A 21,419-nucleotide genomic window follows, 5' to 3' on the forward strand; every position below is an offset into this window, starting at 1 on the left:
ATTAGACCACTTAACACTAGCCATGTGACCTTGGGCAAATCACTTAACCCCAATTGTCCTGCCTTCCCCCCTCCAAAAAGAAAAAGAAAGAAAAGGGTAAACCTGGTCCAAGTAATAGAATCACTGAAAATTAGAATAGGCCAAACAGAAATCAATGACTCAATGAGACAGCCAGAACTATTAGAACAAAATAAGAACACTGAGAAAATTGAAGAAAATACAATATGTCATCAAAAACAATAAACAATTAGCCTGGAAAAAAGGGCAAGGATAAATAACTTAAGATTCACCGAATCTGGGGCAGGCTAAGTGGCTCAGTGAATAGAGCAACGGCCCTGAAGTCAGGAGGACTTCGAGTTCAAATCTGGCCTCAGACACTTAACATAAAAACTAGTCATGTGACCTTGAGCAAGTCATTTAACCCCAATTGACCTCCAAAAAGCAAAAAAAAAAAGTAGAAAGATTGACTTCCTCCAGTCAAGTAATGTTAGTTTTAAGGCAGCTAGGTTCCAGCCTCAGAAACTTAACACACACACACACACACACACACACACACACACACACACAAACTAGCTGTGTAACCTTGGGCAAGTTACTTAACCCCAATTGCCCTCCAAAAAGAAAAAAAAAAAGAATCACCGACTCCCTGAAAATCATAATTAAATTACAAGGAATCATAAATGAAAATTGTTCAGATCCATTAGAACCAGAGGGAAAAGTGTAGAAAGAAAGAAGTAGGCTTCTGGGGTCCCTGAACCCCCAAGGATGGGTAATCAGGGTCACCAAAAATATCCAGCATTTATATAGAGCTGGAGGTGTTTAGTACTGACCTGCCTGGCTTTCTTCAAGTCCCAGGAGCCCCCTACATTCCAGTGCCTTCCCTCTATTAATTATCTCCCATACATCCTGTATATAGCTTGCTTTGTATATGTTTGCATGTTGTCTCCCCCATTCGATTGTCTCCCCCTTCCTTGAAGGCAGGCACTGTCTTTTGTATTTTTTGTACCCCATTTAATGTTTATTGAATTGAAAACAATAATTACAATAACTAACATTTGTAGAGTGCCAGGTGCATTACAATTTTTATCTCATTAGAGATTTCACAATTTTATCTCATTTGAGCCTCGTAAAAAACCTAGGAGTTAGGTGTTGTTATTATTCCCATTTTACAGAAACTGAGGTAGACAGAGATGAGTGATTTGCCTCAGTCATGCTAAGTGTTCGAGGCATAATTTGAACTCAGAATTTCCTGATTTCAGATCCCGTGCTCTATCCACTGGGCCACCTAGCTGCTTTATGCAAGCAAACAAACTTATCTGAGTACCAAACTGAGTGTAATTTGTGGATTTAAGGGGAGAGGAAGAAAAATGGAGACACAAAGCAAAGAACAAATGAGGGGTAACGGAAAAGTCAGCAGAAGTTGGTAAATAAAACCCAACTCATTTATAGTTCTCGAATGAGTTCCAGGTTCAGCACAGGTGAAAAGAACAGAACTCGGAGTCACAACACTGGATCCCAAATCATAACATCATAAATTTAGAGCTGGCATGGGCCCTACAGGTCATTGAGTCCAACCATCACATTTTATATAGGAGGAAGCTGAATTTGACCAGCTGTTCCTGGCCCCAAGTCCCTGTACACTATCTGTGTGACCTGGAGCAAATCATAGTCAGCTCTCTAAGGCTTTTTCCTCATCTGTAAAATAAGGGGTCTGAACTTGATGACCTCCATTCAAATTATAGAGGTAAGAGCTTAAAAATAATTAGAGATAGAAGGTGCATCAGAGAAGTGCCAAGTAAATGTGTGGAAGGGAAAGGGGGGTTTGGACCATAGTTCTAATAGATAGGAAACTCCCAGTGCAGAGACTTCTTCCATCAATGGAGTATTACAGAGTTGTTGGGACTTTGAGAAGTCAAGTTGATTTGTCCATAGTCATACAACTGGAATGTGTCAGAAGTGGGACTTGAATCAAATTATTCCTGATTATAAAGTGGGTCCTCTATCCACTTACCACACTGCTTCTCATTTATTATTGTTGTTGATTTTGTTATCATTATCACATCATCATCACCTCATTATTTTTTTCAATGTAGTTCAGATAGAAATGGCGTTGGGACATGGCTTGGTAGACAAAAGGCAGCAATCAGAGACAGGAGGCCCTGGGTTCAAGTGCTGCCTCTGAGTGCTCTAGGCCAGCACTTCTTAAATTGTGGGTCAAGACCACCATGACCTCATGGTTCATGCAATTCAAGAAGTGCTGAAGGGTAGAAAAAGTTTAATAAACCTTACTCTAGGTTAAACTCCTTAAAAACTATGAAGTAGCTAAAAAAGTGCCAACCTGAATTTGGGTTCTGTGTTTGACATCTGTTGGCTTATGAAGAATGGTATATAATCCTGACCCCCTGATTGTATTCTTTCTGGTAGGAGTTACAGTGGTATGCAAATTACTTGAGGAACTAGAAATAATTGAGTGCCAGAAGTGGTCATGCATTTGACCTTCTGACACTAAACTTAGAATATCTGACCTGGACCAGAGGGATTTAGTTTCCCACTTTTAGTTAGTTCTCTGAGTACAGGATTTTGTGTCATATACATGTTTCATTGCTTTCTTGTGTTACATTCTTAATTCTGTGCTTTTTAAGAATGTATATTACTCCAAGGAAAAATGCAAAAGAAAGGGAGAGGAAATAAAGAAAGAAGGAAGGAAGATGGAAGAAGAGGGGAAAGAATAGAAAACCGCCCATTGATTGGACTGAGAAGAATGGATTTTTGGTCAAAGGTTATCCTTAATACACAGTGTGATATATGATGGAAAATTAAAGGATATATGTCCAAAATTCTGTGAGTTACGTGCCAAATCATGTAAAACAAGAGAATACAGCAAAAAAGAAAACAAATTGCACATTAGAAGGGTTTTTTTTAGATGTAAAAAGTTATAAGGTTAATTATATATCAATAAATTTCATTACTTTTCCTAGTTTATTCTCACTCTGATGTAACAGTCTGTAACTTACAGTGCTATTACACAGTTTCTACCATTTGACTGCACAATCTTTCCTGATCAACAAATCTGAGCACTTTAAGGATAGCCTTTTAGTAACTTCTGGTGATTAACTGCTATCATAAACCTTAATTTTTGTAAATAAATCTATATGACTTAATCATTTGATCAACCTCTTTGTCAGCATGTTGTTGGTGGAATTGATGTGGGTGTTGATCATGGAGGGCCTTTTGATTCTACTCTTTCTTGGATCTTAGCCTTTTCATAGACTTCATCCATAAGTAAACCAATTTCAGGTATATTTGGCAAATCCAGTGGTGAATATCTATTTTCAGCCTTACTGTCATTCAATAAAGTGTTATCTGTTTGTTCTGAGTATTTTTGATATATTAATCTATTTATCAATGCTCTAGATACATCTAGCAATCCTTATTAATCTTTTAATAGCTGCCTTCAGGTCATGGACATTATATTTCATTAATATTATATAAGATAATTTTAAAATATGCTATAATCTATTTTATTGTCCCAAAAGTATACATTTAGACTGATATGGGTGATAATTGCTTTAAACATATCCTATCCATTGAGATTTGATTTCAGGACAACAGTAAGTTTATATATAACAGCCCTTCTGGCAAGGTTGGACTAACTGCTTCCTAGGAAGCAGAAGTGTAAAAGCCCCTTGGCCTCATATTTCTGCCAGTTGAGCAGAAAGTACTCTTATCTCAGAATCAGGGTTAGAGGGAGAAGCTGGTGGGGAGAAGAGAGGAGAGCAGAGGGAAGATGGGAGGGAAGGGAGGCAAGGGGATGGGAGCATACATGACCTAACTTAGAATCCTAGCCTCTAGAGTGTTTACCTTTTCCTGGCCTGGAGCTCTCAGAAGGTGACTGAGGTCTGCTTTCTCTGCAAAACTATTGGAAGGATGGTATTTCTGTTTCTCCACTTCTGTTATTGCCCAAAGCAAAAGGTAACAATTTCTAAACGTTGCTTTGTCCTAATTTACTTTTTCCAAACAAGGTTCAATAAAGATAAGATAATTTTAGTGTAGTCCTCAATTTGTTTTGCCAAAGTGTGAGGGAGGGAAGGAAAATTTGACTGGGAGATCACTGTGAAAGACAATGATAGATTGCTTGGGGGGCTTGAGGAAGCATTTTAGGAATTCAGTTTGCATTTTGAAGGGTTTTGGTTTTGGTTTTGGTTTTTGCTCAGAACTGTGACTAAAATGATCACAAACCAATCTCATTACCTTTGTGCCACTGGTGTGTGTGTGTGTGTGTGTGTGTGTGTGTGTGTGTGTGTGTGTGTGTGTGTGTGTGTGTGTGTGTTTTCCCTCTCCAGTCATTAGAGCCAGAGAGAAGAGAGATTCAAGTGGCTCATATCTGGGAGGAAATTGGTAAAGTGCTTTACTTGTGAGTCATGGGCTACTTGAATTATTTGAGTCAATAATAATGGAAATTTTCCAGCCCCAAATGCTTTCCAGCTTTGCAGAGAAGTCACTCAGCTTACTAGCTTTTATTAAGTATAGTGTGCTAAATGTTGGGGATAGAAAAGAAACATACACCAAAAAAAAAAAAAGAAAGAAAAAACAGTTTCTTCACAGACTATTAGGGAATGTTTATACAAACTATTTTACTATGTTACCTTAGAAAACAACCCTCTTCAAACTCTAGTTAAATTTGGGCAACTAATTGATATATCAACTTACAATAATGGTGGGAAACACACTCATGGGAACTCATGAGTATTCAGAAAAACACTATCCCTTCTCTGAGTACTGAGGGAAGACATAGCCAGTCTTAATCTGAAGCCCAAACTTGTCAGTACACATGGGTATTAGGATGAGGCCTGCCAGAGTCTTTACATGCCACCAGCTCAATTCAACAAGAATTTACTAAGCAACTAACTCTTCTATGCCAGACCCAGAAATACAGAGACAAAAATTAAAAGAGTTATGAAGGAAGAAGATAAAAATGTTGAGAGATAAGAAAAGGCAACATAAATCCAGTTAATAGATAGTTATTTTGGCTGGGGACAGTGGGAGGACTACCACCTGGCAGGATCAGAGAGGCCTCGGATAGCAGGTAATCTTTGAAACCAAACCTTGACTGTGACTAGAAATTCTAAAAGGCAGAAAGGTGGGGGGAGGGGAGCAAGGATTACTATTCCAAGCATATGGACATTCAATGAAAAAGCCCAGAGGCAAGAGACAAAATCCACTTCGGGGAACACAAAGCCAGTTTGGTTGGAATGAAGGATGCTAAGAGGGGCATAATAGGAAATTGATTTAGAAAGGTGAAATAGAGTAAGATTATAAAAGTCTTAAAGGCCAAACAGAGGAATTTGTATTTGATGCTGGAGGCAATAGGGAATTATGGAAACTTTTAAATAAGGAGAGTAATGTAGTCAAATCTGGGCTTTAGCAATACTGTGTTTCCCCGATAATAAGACCTATCCCAAAAATAAGCCCTCCCCTTACTGTGTAAGATTCCCCTAAAATAAGCCCTCCCCCGAAAATAAGCCCTATTGAGATTGCTACTGTAGTGAAGGTGATCCCCTGCGCTACACGCTACATTACGGTACCCTCTGTATGCACCACCCCCCCCCCTGAAACGCACGCCATGCTCCGAGCTGCATCTAATCAGAGCTGCAGCAGTGAACGCGTCATCCTGTTCTTTATTGAATTCATTATTGAATAAAGGTACATTTTTTTGTTCACATTTACCTGTTTATTAAAATTGCTGTCAATGTTCATTAAAATAAGTCCTCCCCTGAAAATAAGCCCTCTGGTGTTTTTCTGTCCAAAAAAATTAATAAGACAGTGTCTTATTATCGGGGAAACACGGTATCAATTGTGAATGAGATGTCTATAGGACATCCAATTTGAAATGTTCAGTAGTCAGACTAGTCAGCTCTAAATATATGATCAAAGGGCCCATCTTAAATATTTCTTCATCCTTGAATCTTTCCAATCCATCATCCTCTGTATGAGATGTCTCCTTGTCTTCTAAGTTCCTGTCACTTTTAGTGCCTTTATAAATCAAGTATGCTATAGAAAGTCTCCTGATAACCACACTTTCTGCTTCACAGAGGAATAACATGGCCAGGAGGAACTTTAAGAGCATTACCAATGATTGTGATGTCCAAGAAATGAAACTGAAGACCTTAAGGACATGGTTGGTGTTTTTGTCACTTCTCTTGTTGGATTGACTATAGGGGATTTCAGAGGAAGGAGACAAATTTAACAAGTCAACAGCTTGCTAAGAAGATGGTGTTTTGGATCGAGATTTGGATTTCTGGACCATGGCTTAAAGTATAGATGTGATATGGTCTCCATAAGGGATAGAATGCACCTAACAAAAGCCAGTAAAAAAGTATGGGAAAGAAGTTGGTCCTTGACCAGCAGGTTTTTCCTTTCAGGATATGCATGTGTATCAATGAGGTGTTAACATGTTAACAAGATGCTAATACCTTATCTGTTTATGAAACACCAACACTTTCCTCTAAATTGGGGGGCGGGGAGTCTGGGCCACCTCTTGGAGGGCTTTAAATAGCTAAGCATTTGAAAAATCAATATAATCCTAGAATGGAAGCAGCTTTATGGAGTGTTCTTGCTGTGTCTATACTAGGGACAAGTGGCAGTTGAAAGGATTTTCTACCCCATCTTCCAGTTTAAGAATTTGTCAGTGTGAGTTGGAAGCATGGTCTAGGGAAGAGGGGTGCCCACAAACACAGAGAGGTGGTGACTCAATGGAGGGACATGATAATACTTGACAAACAGAGGAGAGAGCCATTCATGGAGCCAGTGTGGAGAGAATCAGACCCAAGGAGCCCAGGTGAACAATCCTCTTACAAAAGGAGCCCAGGGAGCAGCCCAGGGCCCCAAGGACCAGAGAGAGGCACTTCCTTGGCCACGCGTTTCCTACATTTGCACCTCACTGTAAATGTACTCTTAAGTTTGCAACCATTCTTCCCACAGCTGTGTATGGGGTGCTCAGGAAGACTAGTACCTCTGGTGCGAGGGCTTGTCAAGCCCTCTTCAGTGCTACTCACCCATTTTTGATGGCCAACTGATTTACCCAACTCTCACCTGTGGCTCCAAGAAGCTGTAGCATGTACAATGGTCACAGCTTGGTAAACCATCTCAGCAGATGGACTGGACCAGTTAGGAGGATGTCTACCCCAAGCATGTGAAGACTTCCCCTCAGCAGAAGGGATGAATGAGAATGATTTGTTTCAAAGGCCATGAAGGTGACTGACGCAAGCACCGTGGAGCACTTAGAGCTTGGTCAGGCGTTGAAGATGCCAAGGCCATTCACTACATCTCAGGCCATCTCCAGTTATCTTGACTTTTGTCCTGCCATTGGACTTCATTGACTGAGGAAGACAGAGTGAGGCTAACGATTTTTCAACTCTACCACTCTTAAATCCAATTCACCCACAAGTCAAAACATGTCCAAATTGATTATCTGAAATAAAAAGGAAACTGAGGACAAAGTTACCAGCCATCTATGATTTAATTTACAAAGCTAGCTTTTGCATATTAAACCAAGTCACCTCCTCAGAAGTCAGAGACAGGGAATGATTTATAGAGATGGTTTCTATAACAAAAAAGAATTGGAAAAATGACAGAAATTTGTTTTGAACATAATTCAATTAGACTAGACAGGTCACCTGACTATTAGCTTCTCCCTGACTTTCTTAATTCTATGCTAGACATCCTTTCTTCCAGGTGGTATCTTTTATAACCAGAAAGTTATTGGGAAAGAGGAACTTGTAGTCAATGGTTAGCAGTCACCCCCTACTTTCCTTAGAATGTTACTTAATTTAGATACTAGTTAAAGAAAAAAAAGGGAGGCTTAACTTAGTCTCTGACTAACCTCTTTCTCCAGCTGCCAAAAAGAGGAACTTAGCTGCTGGTCAACCCCACTTTCTACTAGAAAGGGGACTTAGCCTTTTGAAAAAACTTTTATAATCTTATGGTTATTTTATTCTTCTAAATTATCTGCAACTCAATCATAAAGTCCTCTTAATCTATCTACTAATTCTATAAGTAACCTAGACTTAAGAAACTATTTATGTTAGCCTGGCTTAGTTGTTAGGACTAGCTTTTCCTAAAGAAGGAAACCTAATCTTATAATCATACTAGAAATAAATCAAATTAATCAATAACAGCTGATTTAGTTAGTGCTACGGTTAATACTGTTATATCTACCTAGCTCTATGCCCTTTCACACTATATCTAGTTATCCACCCAGGTTACCATTCCATTTGTCCTCTGTCACATGCACATTCTCCTCCAATCCAACTCCCACTTTACACATACTATTACTTTGGGCACAGCAAGCCATTAAATGCTACCATTGCTTCATGTCCATTGGCTGCCAATTCATCATCCCTGTGACTCCCCAGACCAAAATTCCTTTACTTGGTCAATACTCTACTATATATGCTATATTCCTATAATAGAATACATGTTCCTTAAGAGCAAGAAATCTACTTTTTATTTGTATCCCCGGGGCTTAGCACAATGCCTGGCACATGCTAAGTACCTTTTTTTATTCATTAATTCATGGACAGTGAGAAGACCTCCCCATATTGGAAGCAGAGAGATTAAAAGCCCATTAAAATAATCCAGGTATAAATGGATGAAAGTCTCATTCAGAGGTGGAAAACCTGTGGCCTTGAGGCCACATGTGGTCTTTTAGGTCCTTGCGCATGGCCTTTGGACTAAGTCCAAGTTTTACAGAAACTCTTTTTATTAAAGGGATTTGTTCTGTGAAGTTCGGATTCAGTCAAAGGGCTGCACTTGAAGACCTGAAGAGTCACATGTGGCCTCAAAGCCAGAGGTTGCCGCCCCTCCACCCCCCATCTCCAAACTAAGGTGGAGGCACCTCTCTAAGTAATAAGAAAAGAGAGAAAGGAACAAATATGAAAAATCTCTCAAAGGAAGAATCAACTTGTCTTAGTGACTGGTTGAATATAGGAAATCAATAAGAAAGTAAAAAATTTTTCCAATGTTTAGACCTTGGGAGACTAAGAGGATTGTATTGCCTTTAACAGAAATCATGAATACAGGCAATATCTCTTCCTGTGGACTATCTGTGTGTGGAGTTTTTTCCCCACCTAAAATGCCTGTATGGAATTGGATTTGATTTGAAATAACAAAACTGAGTTAAAACTGGTCACAGCTTGCATTTGGTAAATAGCTGGACGTAGCTAACCATGATAAGGTGCTGCTGCATGGCCGACACATGACAATGAAATTTGAAATTACATGTATTCTTTGCTTTCTCCTACCAGTACAGTTTCAGTGACTCACACAGTGCTGGAAATGTTTATTGAGTGCTGGAATTCGGCTTTTCAAATGTGTTTGTTTTTCACATTTGGGAAGTTAAGAAATGAGTATTTTCCTGTGCTTTACAATGATGGGAAAGAAGCCTAGTGTCTGCTCTTAATATTATTTCACTCCCTGGAACTGGGATGCATCTTGTCTTGGATGCCACAGTGCCCTAAGAAGTGGGTGCTAAAGCAATTTACAAGCTCAAATTTGGATCCTGAAAGTTCTAGAAATAGAGGAATTTCAGTTCCAGAATTCTAATCCCTACTCACTCATTTGACCTGTCTGATTGAATGAGCATTCCTATTTTATGAAAGATTAGTACATCAGTGATTCTCTAAGTCTATGAATACATAAATGTTGTTTTAAGGTTGGAGTCTGTCGAAAGACCAATTACTCTGAAAGTAGTATATTAAAGTCAGTCTAACAAGACAGTGTGACATTGTAGCAGAAAATGTAAAGGATTTGGAGACAAAGGACACCAACTCTGCACCCCAACTTGGCCACCTGTGAGACTTTGGGCAAGTCACTTCCCTCTCTGGGCTGAAGTTTTCTCATCTGTAAAATGAAGGGCTTGAATTTGATCACCTCTTAGACGCTTTATGGCTCTAAACCTATGATCTTGGGATTCATTATATAACTCACTAACTACACAAATTTGACCATTTTTATCAATGTAAGTTATATTTTAACATAATTCTGAAGTTTGATGTATCTCTGGTCCTTTGTGTAAATTCCTCATTTCCACCTCCACACTTCCCTGGCTTCCTTCAATCCCATCTTCTATAGGAAACCTTTCCCAATCTTTCTTAATTCTAATATCTTCCCTCAGTTGATTATCTCCAATTTAGCCTGTGTATAGTTTGTATGTAGTGGTTTGCACGTTCCTCTCCCATTGGACTGTGAGCTCCTTGAGAGAAGCAACTATCTTTTGTTTGTCTTTGTATCGCCAGAACGTAGCATAGTGCCTGACAGAGAGCTTAATAAATGTTCACTAACAACTGTCACTGTCACCATTTTCAAGGCTCTTGATATCACTGGTGCACAAGATGCAGAAATATTGAGACCTATTTATTTAGCAGGTAGAGAGAGAAGGGAAAGAATATATCACGTATGGACATAAAGATAAAATTAAGCAGCAGATTGAAGTAGTAGATAGCAAATCATCATAGAGTAAAGAAGACCTAGGATCAAGTGCGGCCTCTCACCCATTACTGGTTGTGTGAATTTAGGCGAGTCACTTTAAAGCAGTTCAGTGAAATAGGGAATAAAATGCTGGAGTTGGAGTAAGACCCGAATTTGATTCTTGCCTCAGACATTTACTAGCTACACAAGTCACTTAACCTGACATCTGTAAAATGGAGATAACAACAACACCTACTACACAGGGTTATTGTGAGAATCCAGTGAGATAATGTATGTCTTTATATAAATCCTAGCTGTTATTTTTATTTTTACTTAACTTTTTAGTGCCTAAGGCAATTTGCTAAGACTCTAAGTTATAGAACAGGTACCAACCAACCTCTATTGATAGAAGGTGGCCCCTCTATCAATGAAATCACAGATCCAGTCCCATTCCATAATATATGATAAACGCTTTGTTCCTAAGATCAACAGAATGTAACATTTTAAAAGCTGGCAAGTCAGATTCAATAGTGGTTCCAAGGCAAAGGTCTGTCTCCTTGAGCCCCAATGTGAAGGCTGGCAATGCTTCCTCTGGACCTCATATGTGTTTTTGCAGCCTGCTTATTGGGACGGATTAAAGAAAAAGGGTGTTGAAATGTTTTCTCTGTAACTTCATTCTAAACCTTTGAGCCACATGTTCTTTACCAAAAAAGGTTGGGGGGTAGGGTGGGGGAAGAATAAAAAAAAAAAACAACCAAGTTGTTTTTGTGCTAAATCCTGGCATTCAACAGACTTGCTTTGAAAAACTCAATACTTGCTGTCCAGCTACAAGAGTCTCAGGTATCCCAGTTTATTACATGTGATTTGTCTCAGTATTAAAATAAGATCCTTTTTCCACCACACATGTTTAGGATTCAAAAATAAAGTTGAAAACAATGAAATCACTCATTTGATTGGTTTCCTTTCCCCAAGGGGGTTTTAAAGACATTTAATTTTTTTTCAGTCGGATCCTTAATGGAATTTGAGAACTAAATTCCCTTTAGTCCAACAAATAAATAATAGTTAAATGTAATCTTTCTCTAATTCTAAAATTATTTTCTTACCATGGTAACACCAGAAGGTATTTTTCTAAGAGGTTATAGCATCCAAAATTTTTATGATTATTTTGCCTCATCTGTGAACTATCTATGGTACTTATTGCTCAATCATTAAGAGACAATTTGTCACCAAGGCATTGCAACCTTTATAGTTAACACCTAAGCAATCTCTGCAGTGTTTCTGTGCCCATAAGAAAGGAGCCCTTGGGGAGGCCAGGTAGCACAGCAAGTAAAAGCACTGGCCCCAGAGTCGGGATGACCTGGGATCCAATCTGGGCTCAGACACTTAGCACCCACCCTGAAACACCTGGCCATGTAACCTTGAGCAAGTTATTTAACCCCAATTGCTTAGGGGCAGCCAGGTGGCTCAGCGAGTAAGAGCACTGGCCCCAGTGTCGGGATGACCTAGGATCGAATCCAGGCTCAGATACTTAGCACCACACCCAGAAATAACTGGCTGTATAACCTTGAGCAAGTTACTTAACCCCAATTACTTAAAAAAAAAAAGAAGCCCTTGAGGTATGTGTTTGGGGCATTTCTGGGGTAATTTAATGGGTCAAAAAGAGTACCCTTTGTAAAATCTGATTTGCCATCCCAGAATTTAAACCTGTGAAGCAAATTGCACATTTCTGAACTCAAGAACCATGAAATTAATATGACATGCATAAACTGAATAATTGCTTATTAATGAGTAACTGAAGAGCATTAGGTTAACTAGACAGGCTGTCTAGTCTAGTTAACTACACAGCAACTTTGGTTAACTATGCAGCAATTTTGCCAAAAGAAAAGACCATTTCACATCTGGGGCATGGGTAACCAGAATTAGATCCCCTTTTAATAAATCCCAATTTGTGGATGAGAATAAGAATCCTTTTTTGACAATAAACCTAGCAATTACCAAAAGTACACTATGAAAACAATATTCAATTGTTCAAGCAAGAGTAAGAGCATTCTTTTTTTTTTTTAAGCAATCGGGGTTAAGTAACTTGCTCAAGGTTACACGGACAGTTATTTCTGGGTGTGGTGCTGAGTATCTGAGCCCAGATTTGATCCCCAGGTCATCCTGATGCTGGAGCCGGTGCTCTTACTTGCTGTGCTACCTGGCCACCCCAAGAGCATTCTTTAAGGCTTATCTTCAAATGTTTATATTAACTTAAGTAACAGTGACCAAATTGTCCTGTTTGAATCTAAATGCCCTTCTATGTTTTTCTCCCTCTTTTGTATTTTCTAGATCTTCTTAAACTGTTGCAATCAGTGTATACGTATATTGTGTATACCTTCACTCTATTTTATTTTATGGAGGTCTTGTCAGATTTATGCACATGCTTCACATTTATGATGTCTTCATGTCACAATACCAGAGGCAATGGGGGCCTGGGAGAGGTTGCTTGAATAGAAATCAGAGGATCTGAGATCAAATCATAGCTCTCTGTTCCTATATGTTCTAAAGCATATCTATCACGTAGGCTCTCTGAGTCTCATAATGAGCAAGTTGAATTAGATAAACTCTGAGCTCCCTTCCAGTTCTAAATTTCTGAACTCAAGAACCATGAAATTGATATGACATGCATAAACTGAAATTTGTTCAGCTATTCCCAAAATACTGGGCACATGATTGGTTTCCTGTGGTTTTTTTTTTCTTTGCAAATAATGCTGCCAGGAATACTTTTGTAAAGAAGTCAATTTTCTTTCTCTTGGCCAATAACATTCTTATTTAGGTCTAGTCCCAGTAGTGGGATCACTAGGTGTAATGGAAATGCAGATCTGGAAGATCTTCCCTGCCCCTAGGCTAAAGTGCACCTGAAGCCTGGGGTGGGAGGCTTGTTTTTCAGTAGACACTTCTTGATTGGCCAGTGAGTCAACAAGGTTGTTACATTCTCTGAGCCAGGAGAAGGCTATATAAGCCCTGATGAGAGGCTTTGTTTTGGGGGCTCACTTTGAGAAGTGTTCTGTGATTTGGTCTGTATTCTGGGAAGCCGTTGTCCAGGCCCCCCCCCCTTTGAAAAACCCAGATGTTGATTTGGTATGGATGTAATAGCTGGACAGTTTGGAAAGCTGTCTACTTGATCTGTTTCTGTCTTGATAATTCTGCCTGTATGCTTTGAAATTCGGGGTGCTGACCTTTTTCCCCTGAACAAGGTAAACGATATATGTCTGACTGATTAAAGTAAGCTTGTTAACCCATTTTGAGTTGCTTTCCTTTAACAAAGCAGATCCAAGAACCTGTATTGCTAGCAGCCACCCTGGGAACATTGGGGGTGCTTGCTGCTACACTGGGTGAAAGGATATGAACAGTTTTCTAGCTCATCTTATATACCATGATGCTTTCCAACAAAGATGGCACCAGTTCACAGTTCTACCAACAATCTAATATTGTGCCTGTTTTTCCATGAGTGTCCCCTCCCCCTCCCCAGAACTGGATTTTATTGTTTATTGTTTTTTTTACTATCTTTGCTAACTGAATGCCTGTAAGGTATCAGAATTGTTTTAATTTGAATTCTTTTTTTATCAAAGAATTTGAAAACTTTTTCACATGGTTATTAGTGTTTCCTCTTTAAAGAATGAAGCATAGCTTTTTCACACATCTTTAACTTTGATCAAAGTTCATGCCTTCCTCCAGCTTTCTGATTCTAAGGGTGAGAGGGTTGGGTATGTAGATAGGGAGCAGATTGATGCATCAAATTTTTAATAATGTTTTTAGGGGGTAATGGAGAGGTTCCTAGTAGGCTGCTACACAGTAACAAGGAAATTTGAAGATGAAATCAGTATTAAAGATGTCATCAAAGAAATGTATGAATGAAAGTGATAGGTGGATCGTATGACAAGAGAATGATGCTTCACTTTTGTCATGATATCAATGGAGCTTCATGCTCTGTTGGTATCATGATTATGTTAAGAGAAAATGAGGAAGCCCCCCACCCCACTCCCTTTGAATGTTAGAAAGACCTCAGATACAAATTTATAATTTAAACAAGAACTATATAGCTGGGGAGGTATGTTTAGATGGTGATCTATACTGTAGGAGGAAGTAGCTAAATTGAAAGAAACATAGAACCACTTAAGTGTACCAGTGGAATGTGCCATGATGCTCAAGAGCTGCATTGTCAGAGCTGGGGAGGGAGTCAGAAAGACCTGAGCTCAAATCCAGCCTCAGGCACTTACTAGCTGTGTGACCTTGGGCAAGTCATTTAACCCTGTTTGCCTTGGTTTCCTCATCTATAAAATGAGTTGGAGAAGGAAATGTCAAACCATTCCAGTATCTTTGCCAAGAGAATTCCAAATAGGGTCACAAAGAGTCTGGAATGACTGAAATAACTGAACAATAACATACCTCCCTAGCCAATCACTCCTTCAGCTCCTTCTCTTGTACCTGACTTTCTTTCTAACTATTCCTTCAGTTTATCCCTTCCATGGAGTGATTTTCCTTTCAAACCTGACCTACAGAAAAAATGGGAAGGAAAATGCTAGGAAAATTCATTTACTAGTCAATCAATCAACCAATGCACTTTTAAAGTATCTACTATATGCCAGGCACTGCGCTAAGTGCTGAGGAGTCCCAGTATGTCTTCTTTTTCTGCCTTGGAAGTTATTTTTGAAAATCAATCATTCTTTTTCTTACAGCTCTGAGAGAGCTGTAAGTCTGAGAACTTGTATGACAAAAAGGTAACACAATATAAGACTCATTCTCTCCCTCCCTCCTTCCTTTCTACTGCATTCCATCAGGGATATATATTTACCAGCAATACAATAGTTAACCATGTTTATCATACTAAAAAGAAAAAGTAAACAAAAAAGATAAAAGAAATTCTTTTTTTTAATGGACTTCTACAAAGAAATGAACTGGACTAAGGCCAGATTATGTTTCTTTTTTTTTCTTTCTTTTTAAAAAAATATATATTATGTATCTACTTTTAGTTTACAATATTCAGTTCCACAATCCCTTGAGTTTCAAATTTTCTCCCTCTCTCTCTCCTCCCCCCTCCTCACCCCATGGTGGCATGCAATCTGATAATAGGTTCTACAAATACCTTCAACTAAACATTAGTCAAGTTGTAAAGAAAGATTACAACCAATGGAATGAACGAGAAAGAAGAAACAAAACAAAACAAAAAAGAGAGCAAGGAGTTTGTTTCAATCTGCATTCAGACTTATTCTTTCTCTGGATGTGGATAACACTTTCCATCATGAGTCTTTTGGCATTGTTTTATAGCCTTGCATTGCTGAGAGGAGCCCAGTCTATCAAAGTTAGTGATCACAGATACAATGTGTCTGTAATTGTGTACAATGTTCACCTGGTTCTGTTCCCCTCACTCAGCATCAATTTATTTATTTTTTTATTTTTTTAAAGCAATCGGGGTTAAGTAACTTGCTCAAGGTTACACAGCCAGCCATTTCTGGGTGTGGTGCCGAGTATCTGAGCCCGGACTTGAACCAGGTCATCCCAACACTGGAGCCAGTGCTCTTACTCGCTGAGCCACCTGGCTGCCCCTCAGCATCAATTTATATAAGTCTCTCTAGGTTATTATGAAAGTCTGTCTGCTCCTCATTTCTTACAGCACAATAGTATTCCATTATATTCATATACCATAACTTGTTTAGCCATTCCCCAATTGATGGGCATCCCCTTGATCTCCAATTCTTTGCTACTACAAAAAGAACTGCTATGAATATTTTTGTGCATATGGGTCAGATAAAAGAAATTCTTAAGAAAACTGGCACATGCCCTGCCAAGACATAGAGGGGGAAAATGTGTGTTAGAAAATGTAACACACATGGCAAACAACCAAATTTCTTGATATTTAGGCAGCAAGGGAGTTAACAAGGGAGTTTTGCTTTTACTCTTCTGAAGGATGCTGTGACATCATTCCAGCCTAACTATTCCTATCCTGCTTGTAACCATAGCACCCAAACAGAGACCTTTTGGTTTATGATGTCACATTAACTCACTGAAACAAGACCTAAGGCTTGGCTTTCCCATGTTTTGTTTGGACATTTAAACTTAGGTGTTAGTAGAAGGTGCAGTGTTTCATATTGCTTAAAAAATAGTATTGAGATAAAACACAAATCTAAAATATGAGCATATAAAAATTCATTCTTCTGCTATAGCAAAACTTCAATGACAAATGCCAATGGTATCTTGTAGGTTTCTCTGTATCTGTAAATGAAAATTATCAAGAGAACTTTCTTATCTTCTTAACCACACCAGCCTGAACCTTTTTTGTTTAAATGCTCCTGACCATTTTAGCAGCAACTGGAACATGGTGAAGATACAAAAACTATCCAAACAGGATTGAGAGCAGCTTCTCCAAAGACCAAATTCAAAGAACATTTGTGTAGACTCACTTCTCTCCAAAAGGATATAAACTAAGTAAGTGAGACCTTTGCAGATCTTAAATCAGATGATAAACCTCAGCTGGAAATGAAGAAACAGAGTTATTGCATTGGGCCTGGGTACAATGAAGGGTTTTCCTGGAATAATGTTGAAATGATTCAGGTTTTCAATCGGGCCACTCCTGATGGTTCCCTAATTGCTAATGGTGGCCTTCTTTGTATTCGAGGGCTCCCTTTTGGATGTAACAAGGAAACCATTAGGCATTTCTTTTCAGGGTTGGAAACAGTGCCCAGTGGAATAATACTTCCTGTGGACTTTCAGGGGAAGAGCACAGGGACTGCCCTGGTACAATTTGCTTCGCAGGAAGCAGCAGAAATAGCTATAAGGAAACACAAGGGAAGACCAGAGCCTAGCTATATGGAAAACCTCAAAGATGGTTCAATACAAATGCCCACTCATTGGGGACCCTTTCGGGCATTCATGGTCAAGCAGAGGCCAGGCCCTTATGATAGGCAAGGCCCTGGATTGAGGCTTAAAACCATAAGGGGAGAAGGTTCTGATAAGGAAATGATACCTAGAGTCTATGAGAGGGTACATGGAAGCTATGATTGCAAGAATAGATCCAATGATAACCACATCATTGACTTCAACAACAGTACCAGAAGAATACCTGATAACACATATGGATATTTGATCTTTCATAATGCAACTTGCCACCACTGGGTACACATGAGAGGACTGCCTTATAAAGCAACAGTGAATGACATTTACCATTTCTTTTCACCACTCTGCCCCTTAAGAGTACACATTGAAATTGACCAAGATGGGAAGGCAACTGGAGAGGCTGATGTTGATTTTGTGACACATGAGGATGCAGTGGCCGCCATGGTGAAGGAGAAAACCTACATGCAGCACAGGTACATTGAACTTTTCTTATACTCTACTGCGAGAGAAAGAACAGATACATTCACTAGTAAAGTTATAAGAGCCAGGGGAAACCAGTTCAGAGGTGATCCTTTTGAGAGGCAACAACTGGATATGAGATGTAGCATAAACAGTGGTCTTAAAAACAGCCTGGGAGGAGTATGTGTGAATCGAGAAGTGATGAACAGTCATATTTACAGCAAAGGAAACATGTGCATGCGAGTGAAGGGCATGTGCAACATGTGTGATAAATGGAGATGATTGCACTTTGGTTTTGTTTTCCACTTTTCATTAAGGAGACAAAATTAAATTTAAAAATTCTTTGGCAGCATAGCCTGTGGTTCAAGAAAATCACCCAGGAAGTAAATACCACAGTGAATAAAGTTAACTGAAAGAAACTATGACCCTGTCCACACTCTTGCTCACTTCTTACTATGAATTATATAAGCGATAATGGGCTCTGTCCTCTTTGCATCTAGGAAGATGTTTGTGATATGCCTTCCTGGGAAATGGAGAAGGGCTTTGTCTAATGGTGCCAAGTTTAGAGAGTGCTGACAGCATTTGTAGTCTTCCAGCACAGAAGAAACAGCAGAGCTTAGGATAGAGATAGACAGCTATTTCCTTTGCCTTGTCCTGTTCCTCCTCCCCATGGTCATTTTCTATAGTTCCCCACAGCTGCAACCTCAAACTAGTATTCCTGGGTGGGAGATTTCTCTCCTAAAAGTGACTCCAATGAATCTTGTCAGTCTTACTCTCTCAGGTGAGGGATGTTTGTGTGTGTGTGTGTGGTGGGGGGGTAATAACTCTGGGTACCAAAATTCCTAGGTATCACTTTCTTGGGAATAAACAGAATAATTCCTATTTTCATACTGCACAAACTCCAGCAGTGTATGTAGTTGCTTTTATAAGGGAGTTTTCCTTTCTTCTTTCCTTCCTCCCTCCCTTTCTTTCTTTTCTTTCTTCTTCCTCCTTTTCCTCCTTTCTTCTTCCCCTTCTTCCCTCTTCCTCTCCTCCTGCTTCTTTCTTCTTCTTCTTCTTCTTCTTTAGAATGAAGAAATAAGGGTCTCTTCTGAGGTTCCCCCTCATACTTTGTAGACTGGCAAAAATGATTTGAAAAAGAAAATAATTGCTGAAGGGCTTCAGAGAAACAGGATAAATGGAGCTATAAATTGGTCCACTCATTTGGAAAAACAATGGTTTTTCATTCTGGAAAGCATTTCAGAATTATATACACACACAAAGTCACCAAATTGAGCATACCCTTTGACCCACTGAAACCACTACAAGGCCTAGACCTCCAAAGAGATCAAAGAAAGAGGAAAAAGACTGAAATATGTATTAAAATATGTTTAGTAACACTTATCTTGGTGGCAAAGAACTGGAAACTAAGAGAGCACCCATCACATGGGAATGGCTGAACAAATTGTGTAATATGAATGTAATGGAACATTACTGCTCTATAAGAAATGACAAAAACAGTCAATTTCAGAGTAATCTGGAAAATTTGTATGAAATGAAGCAAGCAGAAGTACAAGAAAAACATACACAGAGACAGCAACATTGTAAAGAAAAAACCATCCTGGAAAGATTAAAGAACCTTTATCACTGAAATGAACAACCCTAATTGCAGAAGACCAATGATGAAGCGTATTGCCCACCTCCTTACTGAGCACTCCTAGGAGTTTTCTTCTTGGGATTTTTTTCAGGAAGTGAGCAGTGAATTCTTTCAACCTCTATTTTGCCCTCTGGTTCTAAAACATCAGGGCAATTTTCCTTGAGAATTTCTTGAAGGATGACTTCTAGGTTCTTTTTTTGATCATGGCTTTCAGGTAGTCCAATAATTTTTAAATTATCTCTCCTGGATCTATTTTCCAGGTAAGTGTTTTTTTCAATGAGACATTTCACATTGCCTTCTATTTTTTCATTTGTTTGGATCTGTTTAATAGTATCTTGATTTCTCATAAAGTTACTAGCTTCCATTTGCTCCAATCTAATTCTCAAGGAATGATTCTCTTCAGTGAGCTTTTGAGATTCTTTTTCCATCTGGCAAATTAGGCTTTTTAACGCATTTTTCTCCTCATTGGCTTTTTAAGCCTCTTTTTCCATTTGAATTAGTCTATTTTTAAGGTGTTATTTTCTTCAGTCACGTTGTAGACTCTCTTTTCATGATTTTCTTGCATCATTCTCATTTCTCTTCCCAATTTTTCCTCTACTTCTCTTATTTTGTTTTCAAAATCCTTCTTTTTGGCCTGCAAGCAGCTTATTCTTTTCTAGGAAGCTTTTGGTACAGGAGTTCTGACTTCATTGTCTTCCTCCTGTTTCATGCTTTGATCCTTTTTGTCCCCAAAAAAGGAGTCCAAATCGGATTACTGTGCTTGCTTTGCTTCCCTTGTTTGCTCATGTTGCCACTCAATCACTTGACTTTTGAGCTTTTTGCCACAGTAGAACTCTGCTACCAAAGGGGGGAGCTTTGTCCCAAATAGCTGAGGTTTTCTTAGCTGCTGGAGCTATTGGTTGGGTGCCTTCTCTGAAGCCTCCCCATGTTCTGGCAAACTTGTCACACACCCCAGGATCTCCACCACAATCCAGATCCAAGCAGGTTAAAGCAAGAGCAATTACCCCTCAGACTGGTTGCTTGGTCCCCCTACAACCTGCAGGCCAGGAGTTCTGAAGCAGCCACATGGTGGCAGCTGCAGGGCCGCTGCGCCTCATTGGCTTCTCACCCCTAGGGGCAAAGGCTGACCACACTTCTGAATTCCAAGGTCCCAAAGTCCACACTGCACTGATCTTTCACTTTGTCCTTAGCATCTATGGGTTGATAATTCTGCAAACTGCCACAGCTGCTGGTGATCTGAAGTCCCTCCAGCTGGCAGCTGTCTGTGACCACCCTGAGGCTAAAACCTTGGGCTTGTAGGCTCAGCTCCCTGAGTGCTGCACTGGCCGCTTCCTGCCGGACTGTCCTCAGCAGGAAATTAGCTTCTCTGTGTCATTTTGTGGGTTCTGTAGCTCCAAAGTTTGTTCGGAATCACCTTTTACATGAATTGGAAGAGGTGGAAGTGGGAGCCCCATAGAAGTCCTGTTTCTACTTCACCATCTTGACTCTGCCCCCTCCTTACTGAGCACTCAAGGTGTAGAATGATATATGCCTTTTTGGACATGGGAAATTTATGTATTTATTTCACTTGACTATACATTGTTACAACAATAAACTTTTGTTGTTTTTTCTTTTTTTTTCCTACTCATAAGAGATAGTGGAAAGCTTGAGGTAGTGTTGACAGAAGAAAAAGAAAACAAAGCAATGAGGGTCACTGAAGCATGTAAAAGCATGCAGAAGAGAACAGAAGCTCAAAAGGAAACAGAGACAAGGGTTCAACTTTGAAAATAATGTTGCATTATATACTAAAATAAAAGCAAGCTATACATATCCCATGTAACTTTCTTTTCATGTTCTGTTTGGTGTATGGAAATGTTTGATTATTTTTTTTTATATCTGTGAAGTTCATAACATACAATAAACAAGGCTCTATAACAGTAGTTACACTGTAGGCCAGAAACAATAAAGATAATAATGACAACTGGAATTTATATGACATGCTCAT

The 21,419-nt window shown here is 39.2% G+C and overlaps 1 protein-coding gene across 1 annotated transcript; it reads left to right on the forward strand.

Moving 5' to 3' along the window:
- The first annotated feature begins 17,049 nt into the window (after nt 1-17,049).
- On the forward strand, nt 17,050-18,081 carry LOC138144252 (heterogeneous nuclear ribonucleoprotein H-like). Its single transcript, XM_069065613.1, has one exon. It carries the CDS (start codon nt 17,050-17,052, stop codon nt 18,079-18,081), a length of 1,032 nt encoding a protein of 343 aa, XP_068921714.1.
- The last annotated feature ends 3,338 nt before the right edge of the window (nt 18,082-21,419 follow it).

Source organism: Petaurus breviceps, unplaced genomic scaffold, assembly GCF_028583685.1.
Source record: "Petaurus breviceps papuanus isolate PSGF00001 unplaced genomic scaffold, PetGlider_PUasm1.0 90692, whole genome shotgun sequence".
Lineage (NCBI taxonomy): Eukaryota > Metazoa > Chordata > Mammalia > Diprotodontia > Petauridae > Petaurus > Petaurus breviceps.